The sequence below is a fragment of the Syngnathus floridae genome, chromosome 12, assembly GCF_059516105.1.
Source record: "Syngnathus floridae isolate MCC-2025c chromosome 12, RoL_Sflo_1.0, whole genome shotgun sequence".
NCBI classification, from domain to species: domain Eukaryota; kingdom Metazoa; phylum Chordata; class Actinopteri; order Syngnathiformes; family Syngnathidae; genus Syngnathus; species Syngnathus floridae.
This window is the reverse complement of record NC_142424.1, coordinates 13,249,937-13,269,231: the sequence shown is the minus strand read 5'-3', so window position 1 is coordinate 13,269,231 and position 19,295 is coordinate 13,249,937. Positions and strand designations below refer to the sequence as shown.

General features: G+C 42.1%; 1 protein-coding gene across 6 annotated transcripts in view; it reads right to left on the bottom strand.

Annotated features, from left to right (window-relative positions):
* Window positions 1–19,295, bottom strand: part of sptan1 (spectrin alpha, non-erythrocytic 1) — a 92,040-nt gene that overhangs the window by 49,507 nt on the left and 23,238 nt on the right. For 4 of the 6 annotated variants that reach the window (XM_088391176.1, XM_088391178.1, XM_088391177.1 and 1 more), the window contains 12 exons: window positions 18,958–19,035; window positions 18,713–18,868; window positions 17,189–17,393; window positions 16,922–17,103; window positions 16,580–16,823; window positions 14,163–14,285; window positions 13,864–14,081; window positions 13,671–13,763; window positions 13,387–13,521; window positions 6,337–6,482; window positions 6,170–6,226; window positions 1,256–1,454 (listed from right to left, as the gene is read on the bottom strand). In XM_088391176.1, coding sequence (XP_088247302.1) covers window positions 1,256–1,454; window positions 6,170–6,226; window positions 6,337–6,482; window positions 13,387–13,521; window positions 13,671–13,763; window positions 13,864–14,081; window positions 14,163–14,285; window positions 16,580–16,823; window positions 16,922–17,103; window positions 17,189–17,393; window positions 18,713–18,868; window positions 18,958–19,035 — 1,836 coding nt within the window. The remainder of the gene's footprint in view (window positions 1–1,255; window positions 1,455–6,169; window positions 6,227–6,336; window positions 6,483–13,386; window positions 13,522–13,670; window positions 13,764–13,863; window positions 14,082–14,162; window positions 14,286–16,579; window positions 16,824–16,921; window positions 17,104–17,188; window positions 17,394–18,712; window positions 18,869–18,957; window positions 19,036–19,295) is intronic. The other 2 variants (XM_088391179.1, XM_088391181.1) reach the window with 1 other exon arrangement.

The following is a 19,295-nucleotide window of genomic DNA, read 5'->3' as shown; positions in this document are numbered from 1 at the left end:
GGCCGCAGGCCCCCCCCAATGGGTGCCGCAGTGGGCCGGGGACCACAGGCCCCCATTGGGGGATGCAGGGGCCACAGGCCCATATTGGGGGCCACAGGGCCCACAGGCCCCCATTGGGGGCTGCAGGGGGCCAGGGGTAACGCCCGGGAGGGGGCTCAGGGGGAAAAGCTCCCTGGAAACTCCTGGATTTTGGCAGTATGGCAACCCCAAAACCATTAATTTCAACAGTTTCGTTAAAAAAATATTCCTGCTTGGTGGGCTACCAAGGTGAATATAATACAGTCAGGCCTCGGTTTCGACCACAATCCGTTCCAGAAGGCGGTTCGAGAAGCGAATCGGTCGAATTCCGAATCTATTTTTCCCATTACAAATAATGGAAAATTTTTAATCCGTTCCAAGACTTTAAGCATTTTTTCATTTGCGCATTTTTGTCCAATCGCACAACTGCAGCGCACCGTCGAACGCACAACCGTAGCGCGTCACCGACCGCGCAACTGCACCGCGCTGGTTGCATTATTGTGACAGAGCCGTTGCTGAAATTTAGAAAATATTTTTAAACTCCTGATGTACTTTCCAATATTCAAGTGGACCTAAGTGCGCAGGGAGCTTAAATTTGTCCGATCACGCAACTGCAGCGCACCGCCGAACACGCAAACGCAGCGCGTCGCCGACCGTGCTACTGCACCGCGTTGATCGCATTATTGTGACAGAGCCGTCGCTGAAATTTAGAAAATATTTTTAAACTCCTGATGTACTTTCCAAAATTCAAGTGGACCTCAGTGCGCAGGGAGGTTAATTTAGTCCGGTTGCGCAACCACAGGCGCTCATTGTTGCATTGCTTTAAGATCGTCTTTGTGTTCCGAGTTGTAAGATGATGCTGCTCTCGAGCTATGCCCATCTGAAGCAATTCCTGATCCCGTTCGACTTGTCTATTTCCCTGGCACGATCCTCGTCTTTTTTCTCTAAAACCTTCGCCATGCTGGCTAAAACTTTTGCTAATTAGGCAAATGAGTAGGCAAATGATTTGACGAAAGTAGCGCCAAAATCCAGCCAAAAATAAGGCGGCTGTTGTTGCAATACTGCTGCCAGCCGCCCCCCCATATAAAAAAATATTCTCAACGGATCTACACGATTCACGAAAATGATACTCAGCGGAAAAAAACACGGAAATCCGCGATCAGCGGAAGATTCTCATCCCTGAGTATTTTAATTTATTTTTTGTGTTGATCTGTTATGAACAGTAGAGTAACAATACCTTCTGGAAATCATCAAACTTCTTCTGTAGGACCTCCACCTGCTCCAGGTCTGAGCCCACCTCTTCATTTGTAAGTGCACTCTCCTTCTCATTGATCCACTGCTGAAGTTCATTTGCTTCCCGAAACAGCATAAACTTCTTGCAGCTTTTCTCCAACATGTTCTTGCGTTTCTCCCCAAGATCTAATAGTGTTCCATATCTGCAGGAAATAAAGGATTAGAAGAAGCTTTCTGTAAAAATTATTTTTAACATTTTAAAATTACTATAAAATATTTCACTTGAAAATAACATGCTGGGTAAGCATAAAAATGAAAAACTATAAACAAATGAACTGAAATACATTAATTAATCAATCGATCAATTAATTAAAATTAATTAATTAATTGTCACCAACTCAGTGGCCTTGTGGTATGAGTGCCCGCCCTGAGATTGGGAGGTTGTGGGTTCGATCCCCGGCCGAGTCATACCAAAAGACTATAAAATGGAACCCAATGCCTCCCTGCTTGACACTCAGCATTAAGGGTTGGATTGGGGATGCTGTGAGGAGCTGCGCCCCACAGTCATTATTAATGCGCAATATAAAGCTTCTACTATGGAAGCTCGTCTAAGGAAGACCGAGAGAGAATTGTAAATTGAGAGGATAAAAAATGTGTTCCTTGAAACTGATAAATGCGTTTGTCATTCATAATCACATTCAAGCATGAAAAAATATTTAATTGGACTTTTTGACAGTTGGTCGGTATAGCAATATTATTACAATGGTAATAATAATACATTAATTTGTAATGCACTTTGAAGTGTACCTTTGGAGGTCTCATTTTGAGAACTTTGTTGGGGAAAGGGAGCAATGATGTAAAGTTTGGTCAATCTGGTGCACCCAGTTTTGTGTTTAGCCTTGTATTTCCCAAAATAATCCGCCTCGTTAGCGTTTAATGCACAGCACCATGTTGGAATCAGTAACGTCTGTCCACCATTCTACTGCATTGTTTATTCTGCTATTGAGTTATTTACTTAACTGCTATTATTCAGTTATTCTGCAAACTGCGTCGGCCATGTGTGGCAATGCATCGTTCTCATTCAAACCAACAGTTGTTTGAGTGGACAAAAGATAATAGGGCACATTAATGGACCCTTTTGTCCTCGCAAAAAGCAGATTTCACGCCGATGTCAACAAATGCTTTGTTTTTTTAACAAGCTTTTTGGAGATCCGCTTTCTCAACTGTTATTACTGATGATGAGTTTGCAAAAAGTGATTATAATCACTTCTGAAATACGTGTAGTGTTACTGCTACTAAGTGGCAAATAAAATGAACATGTTCTCATTGGTACATTCAAGATTATCTGTTATGGTAGGGGCTTCGTCAGTTTGGAGGGTATTTAAATGGTTGTGTGAGGATTTATAACATGGCTTGTAAAATATGTTGTAGCTCATTAGAACAATAAGAGCATTTTCCATGTCTGAAACGCATTCCAAGTCTGTAACGATGTATTGCTACGACTACTGTATTTTCTGGACTATAGGCCGCTACTTTTTAAACAAGCTTCGAAGCTTCTTATCTATGGATTTTTTCACGATTTTGTTAATATTGTATGATTTGTGAATATTCTCATATATGGAAATTAAACATTAAAACACCTGCGGTTTATAGTCCAGTGCGTTTTATAGATGAACAAAACGGGGTTTTCCCTTGATTCTAGCTGGTGCGGTTTATAGTCCAGAATTTACGGTAAAAGGTGCAGATTAGATTTGGCTGAAATAGAATTGAAGAGTCAAAAAATAAAAATTCTTCTAAAACTAGACTATGTCATCAGTTTTTGTCGAGTTATACTGGGTTTACACGTACAGATTTAACAATCTCAGACTAAAAACTGAGTTTTAATTGATAAAACAATCGACAGAATAATCTATTCTAAAAATTTTCCCAAGTGTCAGGACTAACTTTGACCAGAATAACCTATTCTAAAAATATTCCAAAGTGTAGCCCTAATCTTTACCAGGTTGATGTAGAGGACGGGCAGAAAGGAAAATTCAAATATTTCTGGTTGTCTAAATAAGATTCAAAACCATTTGCAGAAAGAAGTCTGCGGTAATGTATACAGTGGAGCCTCGGTTTTCGACCACGATCCGTTCCAGAAGGCTGTCCGACAAGTGAATCGTTTGAATTCCGAGTCATGTTTTCCCATTACAAATAATGGGAAAAAAAATTTTCATTTGCGCATTTTTGTCCGATCGCGTAACTGCAGCACATTGCCGAACGTCCAACCGGCATCGCCGACCGCGCAACTGCACCGCACTGGTCGCATTATTGTGACAGAGCCGTCGCTGAAATTTTGAAAATATTTTTAAAGTCCTGATGTACTTTCCAATATTTAAGTGGACATCAGTGCGCAGGGAGCTTAATTTTGTCCGATCGCGCAACCGCAGCGCGCCGGGCGCTCAGTGTCGCATTGCTTTTGGAGCGTCTTTGTGTTTTAGGATGGCTTTACTGCTCCCACTTGCTTCCTTTGGAGGCATGATTAGAGTTGATGCAATCCTCAGAGTAACGGGAACATAATAACGAACAGAGTCAGTTGGCATGCGGGTCCTCTCGGCTCATCTTGCGAGGTTCGACAACCAAATTTTGTCCGACATCCGAAGCAAAAAAAATCTCGAATTTTTTGTTCGAGTACCGATTTGTTCGAGAACCGGGACGTTCGAAAACCAAGGCTCCACTGTACTTTGCTTAGTAACCAAACTGAGGGAAATAAAATGTACGGCACAAGACCAACAACAACCAAATAATGATTACAGAATGGGCTGTTTAAGTCTTAGAGATGGGCAAAGCACTTAGTTTACTGTAAATCCAATTTACAATTTGCTGTTTACTGCAATATAATTCAAGAATATCTAAGATAAGATACTCAGGTAGGGCTGGGACATACATCAAATTAGTAATGTATGTACAGCAGGTAGGCCTGGGACACGCACGCGTGCACGCACGCGCACAAACATGCGCGCACAAACATGCGCGCACGTGCGCGCGCGCACAAACATGCACGCGCGCGCGCACGCACAAACATGCACGCGCGTGCGCACGCACAAACATGCACGCGCGTGCACGCGCACAAGCACGCACGCACGCACGCACGCACGCACGCACACACGCACACACGCACACACGCACACACGCACACACGCACACACGCACACACGCACACACGCACACACGCACACACGCACACACACACACACACACACACACACACACACACACACACACACACACACACACACGCAGGGAAAAACAAATTCAATTGTTTTTATTATAAAGTCATTCTCCTTTAAATTTCAGTAATTTTGTATCATTTTGAACCAAAATCACTGAATTTTTATAGTTATTTTAAAACCGAAGACGATTCACTCGGAGGAGCCAACTTCCTGCCTTGCCTCCTCTGAGGATTGCGTAATCACACGGCTGCCTATGCTGACAGGCTCTGCAGTTAGACGGAACTGCTGTCTGTCTCTATGTCGCGGTTTAAGTGTTCAAACACTGTGGCTATGTTAACTCATTTCCATAGTTAAGATGATGTATTGAATATCTAGTGTTTTTCGTCATCTGTCTGTAACGTCGTGTTTCTTTAGATTAATAAAACGGCTTTGAAAAGAGACCTCACGGAGGCAACGACAAAAAGGTTCTCCAGCCTTATGGCAGGGGGTGCGAGTGATCTTGGGATGCTTCATGCACCCACCTGTAGAATAAGTGATCTTCAGTTCAAATTTACAGTGAACTGAGGAGCAATCGTCCATTTATTTCGTTTTACATTCGGTTTATTTTTTTTTTTGTATTTATATTTCGTTTTACAATGGAGGATTACATATCCAAACGATTTTCAAGTATGGATTTTCGGTCGAAGTAGGAGGTCATCAGTAAAGGAAGAGCAACTCCGAAGTTAAAAGGTTTGATTCGGACAACGGGACTTCGGCGCATGTCTTTTCAAACGGAGGGGTACAAGTTTTTGATTCCATGTGCTTTATTGAGTGTTTTTATGTGTGAAGGGTACTGATATGAGATTTCAAATAAAATAGTTCAAATTAAATAATGAAGAAGCCACTCTAGAGCAGGGTTCCCCAACTTTTTTTGTGACACGGTTAGGAGTCGGACAAATTTTACCCGGGGGGTGACGTCAGTGCCTCCCCAGTCATGAACCTCATCGCACGTCACTGGTGCGCGCACACGCACGTGCACACACACACAAAGTGGTGTGCACAATTCAGTCAATACATTGCCTCGTTTGATTGGGCGTGGCATATCGGATATCGATTTATAATTTTGCAGGCTCAGGAAATCCTGCTTCCTTCTAATGTAGCAAGGACAACACAAACACAAGTTGTTGCATTGTTGCATGTTCTTTGCCTTCCTCTTTGTTCCTCATTTATCTCTATTTTGCAACACCAACCTGTGCAATAATACCCAACCCAGATTCTACAGTTGATCAGCATGCAATGTGAGATTAACAGCAGTAATTTGTCTACTGATTATATTAGTACATTTTTAAAATAATAAATGTTCAAATCATTAAATGTCTGGCTTTTAAAACGTTTTGGGCAACAAACGGTGTAAATGAACTGCTATACAAGTGTTTTGCAATTACAATTTAGTAAAGTTTTTACTCATATTCCGGGAAATATGTACAAGGCCAGTTCCCCTGCCCGCCCCGAATGCAAATTTACACCCATTTGGGCTCAACAACACCTTGCTGATTCAAGTCACGGTGGTCCATTGAGCAACACGACTAACAATTTAACCAGTTGTGCTGGTCATTAATTTAAGCTCACTGCTAAAATAAATTGGTTGAATGCCCATCTCTAACAGGTATGATAAAAATGTAACACTGAACACAGAGGGTGTGACCATTCAATTCGTTCCTACTCACAGCTCTTCAACCTGTTTCATGCGCATAGACACGCTGCAGGCTTCTTTGGTGATTAGTCTGAGCAATACCAGTACAAAGATTATGTTGTTAGAGACAGAAAAGGACATCAGGTGTGACAAAGTACTAAAACGGAAAAGGCATCAATATGTTACTATATTTGGTCTTACTGATTCTCAATTTGTTCTTGGCGAAGTCCAATGCTTCCATGTTCATCCAGGTTTTCTCGAGAAGAGGACTGATTGGGATCCAGCTTCTTCACATAGGCAGCTGGAACAAATCCCTGGCGGTCATTCACCTCTACTTTCCACCAGTCCTATGGGACAAAAAATAAATGCATGTATTTATTAAACGCTGACAAGCTTGAATCGCAAGGGTTTACATCGTATTTCAAATGATAATGGAAAATATATTTTACTCTTATTTGCCTAAATAATCAAAACAAATGTCATCATAATTTTCAAGTCATCAACAATGATGGTGTAAGTTCAAGGTTACTGAACAGACCTCCCAATTACATCTGTTTTTTTCCTACCATATTTTCTCACCATGAGGCCCTTTGGGTTAAGGTGCAGACTTAATTTCGGGGGCTATTCTGTATTTAATCCACACATAGGGTGCACCGAATTATAGGGCGCATGCATGTCATGACTTACAGTAAAAATCAAAACAAAGTGAGTTCAGTTGTACGAGTTCAGTTTTACTTTATTTTACTATTTAACCATGTACTGTACTCACATTATTGTTAATCGATAGTCATACGCCAGGTGTGTCCAAAGTCCAGCCCGCGGGCCAAATCCGGCCCCCGGTCAGATTTTATACGGCCCGCAGCTTCGGTCTATGTATATTATAATCTATTATTTATACCCCGCCTGCACTGTTAAACTGAATAAAAAAATCATAAAACTTGAAACTATAATTCTTCCTTTTACCAAAAGGTGGCAGCACCACTTTAATAATATCAGTCTGTATCTGTGCTGCGAACCCCTTTCCGCTCATTTCTGCCATGGTGGCTGCAAAGAAAATGAGGTAAGTTGACATTGAGGGCCGTCGCTTTCGAAAGAGATGTGAATTACAATACTTCTTCACTGAAAATCAGGGAAATTGTGTTTGTCTAATTTGTAAAGAGACGGTTGCCTTGTTTAAGGACTTCAACCTAAAGAGACACTATCAGACTAAACATGCTAACCCATACGACAAGCTAACAGGGAGTGACCGCGCTGATAAAGTGAAGCAGCTCCAAGCTGAACTGGCATCACAACAGCGATTCTTCACGCGGGGCTGTGAGTCAAAATTAAATCAAAAGTAAATATTACTTAATATTAGATATTACGAAGTGGCCATGTTAATACTGTTGATGTTATGAACCTGTAGACGTGACACAAAATATTACTTTCTGAAAGATATTGTAAATGACAAGAGCAAAATTCACTTGTTTTAAGTTTTAATAACAGACAACTTTGCATTACTTATAACTCCTGTTTAAAATGTTCATGAGGCAAAATAATTTTAAACTCATGTAAATTCAAGGTATTTCATACAGTTCGTTCAATTTTATGTGACTCTTCAGATATGAATGAAAGGTAGACTGTGTTTTTAGAGTTGTTCACATCTGCCTGAGTGGCTTCTATTTGGATAGTTTGTCATTTGACAAAGACAATTGTGACAATGAAATTTGTTTTATAACAGTGTGAATTTGCATGAAATTCTTGTCGTTAAAAAATGTCCAGAAAAACTATTGCCGCCCGGGCCCCTTCCCTTTATGAAATCTGGCCCTCCTTGCAAAAAGTTTGGACACCCCTGTCATACAAAGTCAAAGTCTGCTTTATTGTCAATTTCTTCACATGTCAAGACATACAAAGAGATCGAAATTGCGTTTCCTACTACCCCACAGTGACAAGACATATTACACATTCAAGTAAGCAATACATAAAGTAAAAATAAGAAGATTCAAGAATTTTTATACGCCATGTTTGGGCGTGTCAAACAAGGAATTTGACTTTGGTACATCACAGCCTCTGTTCAACATTTAGGTGACTAACACTCAGGACGTGTGAAAAATGACAAATATTCACAGGCATCCCCTGATCTTAAACATACAAGAAGGCACATACAATGAATAAATAAGAGCAATGAATAATTAAGAGCAACTTGGTGGAAATGGTCCAATTGTGCATACAGCAGACAGTCAGTATAATAGCACAGTGGCCTAGTGGTAGAGTGTCTGCCCTGAGACTGGAAGGTTGTGGGTTCAACCCTCGGCCGGGTCATACCAAAGACTATAAAAATGGGACCCATTAAGTACAGGATGCTACGCAGAAGGGGGAAGAGAGTTCAGGATCCTAACAGCCTGGAGAATGAAGCTGTTAGTGAGTCTGGTGGTGCGTGAGCGCAGGCTCCTGTACCTCTTCCCAGAGGGCAGAAGATCAAACAAAGTGCGAGCGGGGTGACTGGCATCCCTCACAATCGTGGTCGCCTTGCGGGTGAGATGGGAGGTGTAAATGTCCTTCAGGGAGGGGAGTGAAGCACCAATAATCCTTCCAGCTGTGTTCACTATGCGCTGCAGGGCCTTCCTGTTGTATTCAGTGCAGCTTCCACCCCACACAGCAACACAGCTGGAGAGGTAGAATGTGATCATGATGGCTGGTGGAGCACTTGCTCACCTGAGTTTCCGCAGGAAGTACAGGCAGCGCTGAGCTTTCTTCACCAGTGATGCAGTGATAGTGATGCAGTGATGGTGGTCCAGGAGAGGTCTTCACTGATGTGCACCCCAAGGAATCTGGTGCTGCTCACTCTCTCCACCACAGCACCGTCAATGGTCAGTGGCAGGTGTTGGGTGTGACCCTTCCGGAAGTCAACAACAATCTCCTTGGTCTTGCTGACGTTCAGCAGGAGGTTGTTGTCCCTGTACCACGTGGTCAGAAGGTCGACCTACAACCTGTATTGAGTCTCGTCACCCTTGGTGATGAGACCCACCAGTCGTGTCGTCAGCAAATTTCACTATGCGGTTGTTGTTGTAGGTTGCAGTGCAGTCATGCGTCAGCAGGGTGAAGAGCAGCGGACTGAGCACGCAGCCTTGGGGGGCCCCCGTGCTGCTTGAGATATTGTCGCCAACACGTACTAAATGAGGGCTCTGACAGAGGAAGTCCAGTAGTCAGTTGCAGAGGTAGGTACTGAGTCCCAGTTTGTCGAGTTTGCAGATGAGTCGTCGTGGTACAATGGTGTTGAAAGCAGAACTGAAGTCCACAAACAGCAATCTCACATACGAGTCCCTTTTTTCCAGGTGGGTGAGGGCTGAGTGGAGGGCAGAGCAGATAGCATCCTCAGAGGACCGTTTGGCTCGGTATACAAACTGGAAGGGGTCAAGGGTGGAGGGGAGAATAGATCTGATGTGTGTCATGACAAGCCGCTCAAAGCACTTCATGATGATGGGTGTCAGTGCCACGGGACGGTAGTCATTGAAGCAGGATGGGGCATTTTTCTTCGGCACAGGTATGATGGTGGCAGCCTTGAAACATGATGGGACGATGGCTTGCTGCAGGGAAGTATTAAAGATGTCTGTGAAGTCACTCTTAAGCTCCTCAGCGCAGTCCTTCAGCGCTCGACCTGGGATGTTGTTTGGGCCTGCTGCCTTACAGGTGTTGATAGCAGCAAGTGTCCTCCTCACGCTATACGCAAATACATCCAGGTCCTCATATTCTGCATCCGAATTAAACAGTTGGGCAAGTTCGCCATTAAACATGCCAAGTTTCCTCTCGTCAGTGTCTCATTTTTGCTCTTCTGTAATGATCCCGGTTTTCCGGAAACCTCTCATTGTGCCTTGTCCACACAAAAGGCGCACCTTATTAAAAGGCACACTTTCGGTTTTTGAGAAAATTAAAGGCTTTCAAGTGTGCCTTACGGTGCGGAAAGTACGGTACATAAAAACTGTCACACAAGTTTCGAAACATTTGATTATCATAAAGAACAAAAAAAAAAAAAAAACAACAAAAAAAAAAAGAGTCTTTTGTTGAACTAGAAGCATAAATGGGTAATATTTACTGAAATCAAAACCTATTTCAATCAAAAACATCATTATAGGTGAATTACATTTTAATATAGGACCAACCCCCTTATTTTAAAGGGAGTTCATAATTCTTGCATCTATTGAGCTTGTCAGTTTTAGGACAGTTTCTGCTATTGTATTTTTAAATACACACACTATTACACAATTTCAGTAAGCCAAAATAGGTTTTGGACCATTTTAAAAAACATTTAAAATGACTGCCTCCCACACACAACCTCTATAGTGACTGTGGTTCATTAGAGTAATGTTTAGGAGGTCGAATGTAATGTTACTCTACATACTGAATATTGCATTGAAACGTGATGTGAGAAAGAAAATTGAGAATTTAAACAAAATCCCCAAATCTGTCATTACAATTGCAATTCAATCTTTTCCTAAAATTGTTTAGCCCCACTTTGCACACATATCGGGCCTGACAAAAAAAAAAAACCTCTCATCTTAGAGATTTATTGTGGTTATTTAAAAAAATAATAAACTCCAATTTCAATGTGACAGTACCGGAATGTACCAGTACCACAACATGACCAGGGCTTTATAGCTGCTGCAACATTAGTTTTTAGCCAATTGTTATTCTGTCATTCTAGTTACCGTAATTTCCGGACTATAAGTCGCGTTTTTTTCATAGTTTGGGTGGGGGGTCGACTTATACTCAGGAGCGACTTTTTTTCACAAATTTTTACTTGATCATTAAGACATCCCTTACTTACAAGTATAGTTGACCACTTCCCATGTTATTTTTAGTATAGTTGATCACTTCACATGCTTTTATATCTTTATCTTGAACATATTCAAAACATGAAAAATAGAGAAAACATCAAATAAAGCAATTAACACTTTAAAGCACCATATCCAAGTCTGCTGTATGTACACTTGCTCCATTTTTGCTCCTCTTTATTATTATTATTTATTATTATTTGTTTATTTATCATTTATTCAACACTCTTATTTATTCATTGTTTGTGCCTTCTTGGGTTTTTTTGTGTTGCTTGTATGCATATGTGTACTATCTCACCGAGGGATAGTGGGAACGTAATTTCAATCTCTTTGTGTGTCTTGGTATATGAAATAAAATCGACAACAAAGCAGACTTTGACTTTGATAAAACAACCAAATAAACAAAACAAAAAACTACATCTGAAAAAAATATATATTTTCAGACGAAACTGGATGAGGGCGCTTTAAATTTCACCGTTGGCCGTGACTCATCAACTGGGTGGGCTTAAGAAAAATGGCACCAAACAGAAAGTCATATTTTGCAAGTTACAAACTTCAAGTTGTAAAATATGCAGCTGAAAACAGTAATCGAGCAGCAGAAAGAAAGTTTGGAGAACCGTGACGTCAGTGGCACCGCGCGGCGCAACCCACGTAAGGACGACCGGCATCATTAGCGGTGATCAAGTGACACGGAGGGCAAAGAGTTTAAAGGAATTAAGGATTTGGAGTGACATAGAAGGTTTGAAAAACTATTATGGCTTTTATGCACGCCCGGTCCTACTCTACTGAGTCGGGGGCCGGCGCTCGGCCGAGTAGCTGTCCGCGAACGGTGCATGGGGCTCGGACATGGCCATTACGCACGCCCGGTCCTCTGCCATGGAGCTCTCGTGTCTGGAAGTCCACGCCGCCACACGCTTGGAAGTTTGTTTTGTGGAATAAAGAGCCGTTTACCAAACCCACGTCTATCCTTGTACTCTGTTAACGCTACAATATAGTTAGTTATATACTAGATCTGCGGAATAAAGACGAGGCTGACGTCAGGGCGCACACGCGGCGATGTTGACAAAGGACGAGGAATTTGATCGATGAATTTAAAGTGCACGGATGGTTTGATAATATTATTGCTTATATTATAGTTATTTGAAATATAGTTTATCGTTATATGAGCCTGTGGAATATTTTGAAGTGCAAGCGCCCTCAGCCGCGCGCAGCCATTGTTGACAAAGAACGATCGATGGATTTAATGAATTGAAGTGACACCGATGGTTTTATAAACATGTTATTCATGTAATCGTTTTCTTTGATAACTCTATATGTTACGTCAGGCCCATTCTCAGCTCTTCGTTTGTGTTTGTCACGTTAGCATGCCTATCGTTTAGCCTGTTGTTGCTATCGTTTAGCCTGTTGTTGCTCGTTCATGACTGTTTTTGGTGTGGGATTTTGTCGAATAAATTGCCCCCCAAAATGCAACTTATACTCCGGAGCGACTTATAGTCCGGAAAATACGTTACTTTGTTAACGCTACAATATAGTTATATACTAGATCTGTGGAATAAAGACAAGGCTGACGTCAGGGCGCACGCACAGCAATGTTGACAAAGGACGAGGAATTTGATCGATGGATTTAATGGATTTAAAGTGCACGGATGGTTTGATAATATTATTCGCTTATATTATAGTTATTTAAAATACAGTTTATCGTTATATGAGCCTGTGGAATATTTTGAAGTGCAAGCGCCCTCAGCCGCGCGCACCCATTGTTGATAAAGAACGATCGATGATTTAATGAATTGGAGTGACACCGATGGTTTTATAAACATGTTATTTATGTAATAGTTGTCCTTAATCACTCTATATGTTACGTCAGGCCCGTTCTCAACTCTTTGTTTGTGTTTGTCACATTAGCATACCTATCGTTTAGCCTGTTGTTGCTATTTAATGAATTGGAGTGACACCGATGGTTTTATAAACATGTTATTCATGTAATAGTTGTCCTTAATCACTCTATATGTTACGTCAGGCCCGTTCTCAGCTCTTTCTTTGTGTTTGTCACATTAGCATACCTATCGTTTAGCCTGTTGTTGCTATTTAATGAATTGGAGTGACACCGATGGTTTTATAAACATGTTATTCATGTAATAGTTGTCCTTAATCACTCTATATGTTACGTCAGGCCCGTTCTCAGCTCTTTGTTTGTATTTGTCACGTTAGCATACCTATCGTTTAGCCTGTTGTTGCTATCGTTTAGCCTGTTGTTGCTCGTTCATGACTGTTTTTGGTGTGGGATTTTGTCGAATAAATTGCCCCCAAAACGCGACTTATACTCCGGAGCGACTTATATATGTTTTTTTTCACTTTTTGGGGCATTTTATGGCTGGTACGACTTATACTCCGGAGCGACTTATATTCCGAAAAATACGGTAATACATCTTATATTTACCTTATTGGTGCTGTTTAGAAGGGTGAGAATATCACCTTTCTTCATGGTTACTTCACGTGGGCTCTTCTCCTGGTAATCATATAGGGCCAGGACAAGTTCCTTCCCAGTCTCATCATCAGTCGGTGCCACTTGCTGCTGCTCATTCAAATGTCACAAAACACATTTGGACTGAATATAAAACAAAATATCAGTCATAAGTCATACATAATGATACTTCCTAACCAACACTACTTCAGGACACGCATACATCACTGCACTTGATGTAGGCGTTACTGTATTTTTACCCTGCAAGACGTTGCCTGTTCATTTAGTGCTTTGATGCTACTTCCGTAAGCACTCAAGTCAGACATCAGGGCCTCGTGTTTTTTTAGAAGAGCCTGTAAAGACAGTTTAAAAATTAAGAATATATATAAAGAACCACCAAAGTGAATAACATAATTACGACGATCCTACCCCCACCCAACTGCATTTACAGACCTCAGCGGAGTCTTCATCTTTGCCATAGTCTGTACTTCCCACAATGGGTTCTTTCTCCCACATCCAAGACTCTGCTTCATTGGCATCAGCAAAGTATTGTTGGGCCTGTAGAGAGTCCTCAAGATCCTGTCTTCTCTGAGAGGCTTTACCCTTCAGAATGTCCCAGCGTCCATGCAGCTCAGAGATTTTAACTTTCACTTCTTCACCTGCAAAGTGTCCTAAGTACCAACATGAATATAGCTGAAGAGGACTGTAAATCACACAATCTACAATACTTAACAAAACCTGAACATCAGTACCTTCTTCCACCATGGCCTCTCCTTTCAAGGTAACCGCTTTTATACGAGGCTCATGACCAGTGATCTCGGCCTGGAGAGCCTGGTGTTTCTTCAGTAGGTTCTGGACACCAATTAAATCTTTGCCTAGGAAAAAAAACCTCAATCAGACCTTGATTAAACTTTTGTGACGTCTAAGTGCTACAGAAACTGAGTTTCCCGTATTGAAGATGCCACTAATGTATAGTGGGTTGGAAAAGTGCAACAGTGAATTTCTGCACAAAACAAAGGCACGTGTGTTCCACCTGTTTGCATGAAAGGAAATAGCACTAACATCCATCACTGTTTTTATTAACGCGAGGGCCCAACATTGGCACTTACGGGGGGGGGTTAGCCAGCCACCAATTGTGGAAGTTCTCCCACTCACAAGATGAGAGATGCCTGTAATTTTCATCATAGGTGCACTTCAAGTATGAAAGCCAGAATGGGGGAAAGAATCCAGGAAATCACATTGTAGGTTTTTTAATAAATTAATTGGTAAATTCCTCTGTAAAATAAGTATTTGGTCACCTACAAACAAGCAGGATTTCTGGTGCTCACAGACCTGTAACATCTCCTTTTAGAGGCTCCTCTATCCTTCACTTGTTATCGGTATTAGTGGCACCTGTTTGAACTCGTAGTCAGTATAAAAGACACCTGTCCAAAACCTCAGTCACATTCCAAACTCCACAATGGTCAAGACCAAAGAGCTGTCAAAAGACACCAGAAACAAAATTGTCGACCTGCGCCGGGTTGGGAAGACTGAATCCGCAATAGGTAAGCAGCTTGGAGTGAAGAAATCAACTGTGGGAGCAACTGCTAGAAAATGTAAGACATACAAAGACCACTGATTATCTCCCTCGATCTGGGGCGCCACGCAAGATCTCACCCCGTAGGTTCAAAATCATCACATGGGCCATGTATCGTGAGATTGAGTGGAAACCTCCCATCAGCAAAGGCATTGAAGATTAAACGTGGCTGGGTCTTTTAGCATGACAATGATCCCAAGCACATCGCCCGAGCAACAAAGGAGAGGCTTCGTAAGAAGCATTTCATGGTCTTGGAGTGGCCTAGCCAGTCTCCAGATCTCAACCCCATAGAAAATCTTTGGAGGGAGTTGAAAGTCCGTGTTGCCCAGCGACAGCCCCAAAACATCACTGCTCTAGAGGAGACCTGCATGGAGGAATAGGGCAAAATACCAGCAACAGTGTGTGAAAACCTTGTGAAGACTTACAGAAAACCTTTTGCCAACAAAGGGTATATAACAAAGTGTTGATATGAACTTTTGTTATTGACCAAATACTTATTTTCCACCATAATTTGCAATTTTTTTTTTTTTTTAATCAGACAATGTGATTTTCTGGATTTTTTTTCATTTTGTGTACCTATGATGAAAATTACAGGCATCTCATCTTTTAAGTGGGAGAACTTGCACAGTTGGTGGCTGACTAAATACGTTTTTGCCCCACTGTATATGACTGAACTGTATTAAATGATGCCAGTGCTACAATTCCCCCTGAAAAAAAGACTTAGAAGAGACTCAATGGTATTTTGGAACAAAAGGGTAGTACACTTACTGACACCCACTTTTTGGGTGGAGTCTGCTTGATTTAACAATCAGCCTCCCTTCTCACATCTGGAGGAGGATTGCTCCTCCAGATGTGAGAAGGGAGGTCACCAGCCGAGTAGTGAGGACTAAAGCTTCCAGCGATGAACGCCACATCCTTCATGGACGCGAACCCCCGGCCCAACGACTGAAGTCAAGCTTCCTCAGCCATGTCCAGCCCCTCACAACATCTCAGGAAGAAACAAGACTCCAGCTATGGACAACAAAACTTGAGAATGACCCCCCTCCTATTGACATGGGAATCCCCCCTTCCGAAGATCTCCCACCCGGCTCAAAAGCACCATGGGTCCGGCGGAAGACACTCAAAGGCCTGAGAACAGGAACAGGAAGATCAAAAGCTGCTATGGCCAGATGGGGCTACAAAACCGGCCCAACCCTCTGTGAATGTGGAGAAGAGGACCATACCATGCAGCACTGCCCAACTCCTGCAGCTCAAAAGATCTCGCTGAATTCAATGACAACGCAAAAGACAGTGTAAAGACATGGGAAACTGTCATCTGACAAGCACTTCAAAGACATGGAAAGAAGAACTTACTGACACCCACTTTTTCGGAGGAGTCTGCTTGATTTAACAATCAGACTAAATATGTCACGAAACGAAGAGATCACAATTTCCCCATTGGAAAGACTATGGCTTTAATTGAACTTTTTTGGCCCAAAAATTTCATTCCATGCATCCCTAATGTAAAGTCAGTAGGGTTTTTATCGAAATCCCTATTGCAACTGCCATTTTGTTTATTTTGAGTGATAAAATGCAATAGCTGAGTAGTTTTACCTCGGTTTGAAGAGGCAGCAATGGGCTCTTTCTCACGTATCCAAGTCTCCTCATCTTCAACATCTCTAAAAAGTTGTTGGAGACGAAGAGAATCTGCCAATTTCTGTTTGCGTGCAGCCATTGGCTCACGGAGGGATTGGTAACGAATGACTACAGCATCCTGTTTCTTCTGAATGTTGTCAGCATCAAAGTGTCCAGCCTCTTGAAACTGTCGAGCCTGGATTATTATTCCATCAATTCGATCCTGAAAAATTATCAAGTCTGTATGAATGCTTACTGTTAAACAACATAAGACGTAGCATGAAATACCCATATGACAGTTATCTAGTGATTATTACATACCTGGTGTGCAGTTACATCCGCCTCTAAAAGTGCATGTTTCTTCTGTAGGTTCTGAACACTGGTAAGGTCTTTCCCATAGTCCTCTGAGGTCAAGTGACCCTCAACCTCATACAGCCACAGCTCAATGTCCTCTACATTCCTGTTAAACTGCTGTTGTTGGTTGGCCTCGCGGAGCTTGATACCTAAGACACGAAAAATTTATCATTGATACAATACTAGTTTATTGGTTGTTGCACTTCTTAGCACTGAGAGGTTTTCAGGTGATACCTTTCAGCTCGGTGGCTTCCAGCAGTTTCTTCCACTGAGAGCTGACCTCTTCCATACGACAGGCCACCTCAGAGGATGCGTAATGTTTCCCATCAAGCAATGCTTGGCCAGACTTTTGCAAAGCATCAATGCGGCTCTGGTTAGCTGATAGCTCTGCTTCAAAAGCCTGGTGTTTCTGCACCTTGCCTTGTAGGTTTGAGGGATCCTGTCAGACAAAACCATGGCGACAGATGACAGTACACAGTTGAAACCACAAGTTTTCAAACACTAGACAAAAACGCATTTCTTCACTCAGATATGAAATCAGACTAAAGTTTTCAAAATTATTTCTATTTCCGGTCATTTCATTCCATCACCACCATATTTTATTCAAGCTGATTTTTTTAAATGAAACTTGCTCAAATTGTGTATAGTGTTGGTGCCACACAAAATCTCAAACTTGAGGTCAGTTGGAGCAGGGACTTGGGAGCAACAGCCTGCAGATTTTTTTTGTTAATGGCGTCGTCGTGAGTGGCAGCCCCCCTTAGTTTTTTTTCTCCTATTTTTGTTCTTTCCTTCGTTTTCTTTCTGTCTGTGATGTGGTGTTGGCCTGCCAAGATGTGTGGCCACGGTCGGGGCCATCCCAGGTTTGGCTGTTCATTCAGTGATGCCGGTGCCTTCTACCGCACCTCGGCGTGTGCAGATCGGCCGCAACCTGGATGGCTGCACGCATCGGTCAGGACCGGCATAACTCAGTGACTGCCATCCTGGTCATCCAGCCTGTGCTGACCGGGTCCGGCTCCCACGCCTTGGCCTCGCAGCAGCGACCCCTGTGAGACATCCGCTCCCTCGTGCTCGTCGGAACCTGCATGTGGCCAACATCCGCTCCCTCGTGCTTGTTGGAACCTGAATGTGGGCGACCTTCGCCATGCCTGCCCCGTGGTGACAACGCACACTATCTGCGTCTGCCCAGAACCCTGGTCACACAATTGCCTGTTTGTGATGTTTTGACAATTTTAAACCACGATCAATTGGCTCGCACCGTTATCTGCGAATCGCCTGCTGAACTGCCTTTACGTCGGTTCACACTGCGGAGGCTTTTTTGTGTGCTTTGCTGTGTTCTTCTGGGTATTGAAGGGGGCTGTGTGGCAGACCTCGGGATCATTTACGACATTTACAGCATTTACATTATTTGGGCCTCTCACCAGCTGATCTGCATATTTTTTTTCCCTTTGTTATTACAGCGTATTGTCTGTTACTTTGCCTTTGAGGACTTGCAGCTTGTCGCACTTATTGGTTTTCTTTTGTGGCGCCATTGTGAGTGGCAGCCTTTTCTAGAAGAAGTGATCAGTATGTCTTATATACCCACTCTGACCTAAAACAGGAAAGGTTTAGTCTGATTACATGTTAAACAGTCAAGAAAAAAAGTATTTTTTATAGTATATGTAAACTTGTTTTAGCTGTACATCCTTTTTCTATTTTCACCATTAGTCACTATTAACAACGCTTCCTGCTTGAATTTCAAAGTCAACTTTCAGTTGTTACCTTGTAAGCTTCATCACTAGCTGTCTTCATCTTCTCATTGATCCAGCTCTTCAGCTCATCAGAATCCCTGAAAAATTGTTGTAGATGGAAAGAATCCTCCAAAGCCGAACGTCGAGACTGAGCTCGCCCGTGCAGGGCATTTCGACGACTGAGAAGCTAAAATATTCAGACAAAGTCAAATCATTGTTGTCATATTAACTATTTGAAAAGAAAAAAAAAAAGATGAAAAAAACTATTGTTCTCACCGCATCTCTGCGGGTAGCCACATCTTCACAAGCATAATGGTTGTTCTGAATAAGTTTTGTTGCAAATTCATCTAAAGCCTTAGGATGTAGAAAGAGAGTAAAGCAGAACAATTAAAATAATTATCAACAAGTGCGTGTCTGAAAACTTCCAGGATTTGTGCCACAAAAGCTTTATAAGTAAAGCCTGGTTTACACAGCAAGATTTTAAAATTGTGGGCCAGCAAGTTTTGAAAGTGATAAACAGATCTGTGCTCTGCAAGGATGGGAAAAAAATCATACTGTATGCATACTGTAAATGAACACTTTATTATGAATATTTCCTTTTAAAAAAATGTGTG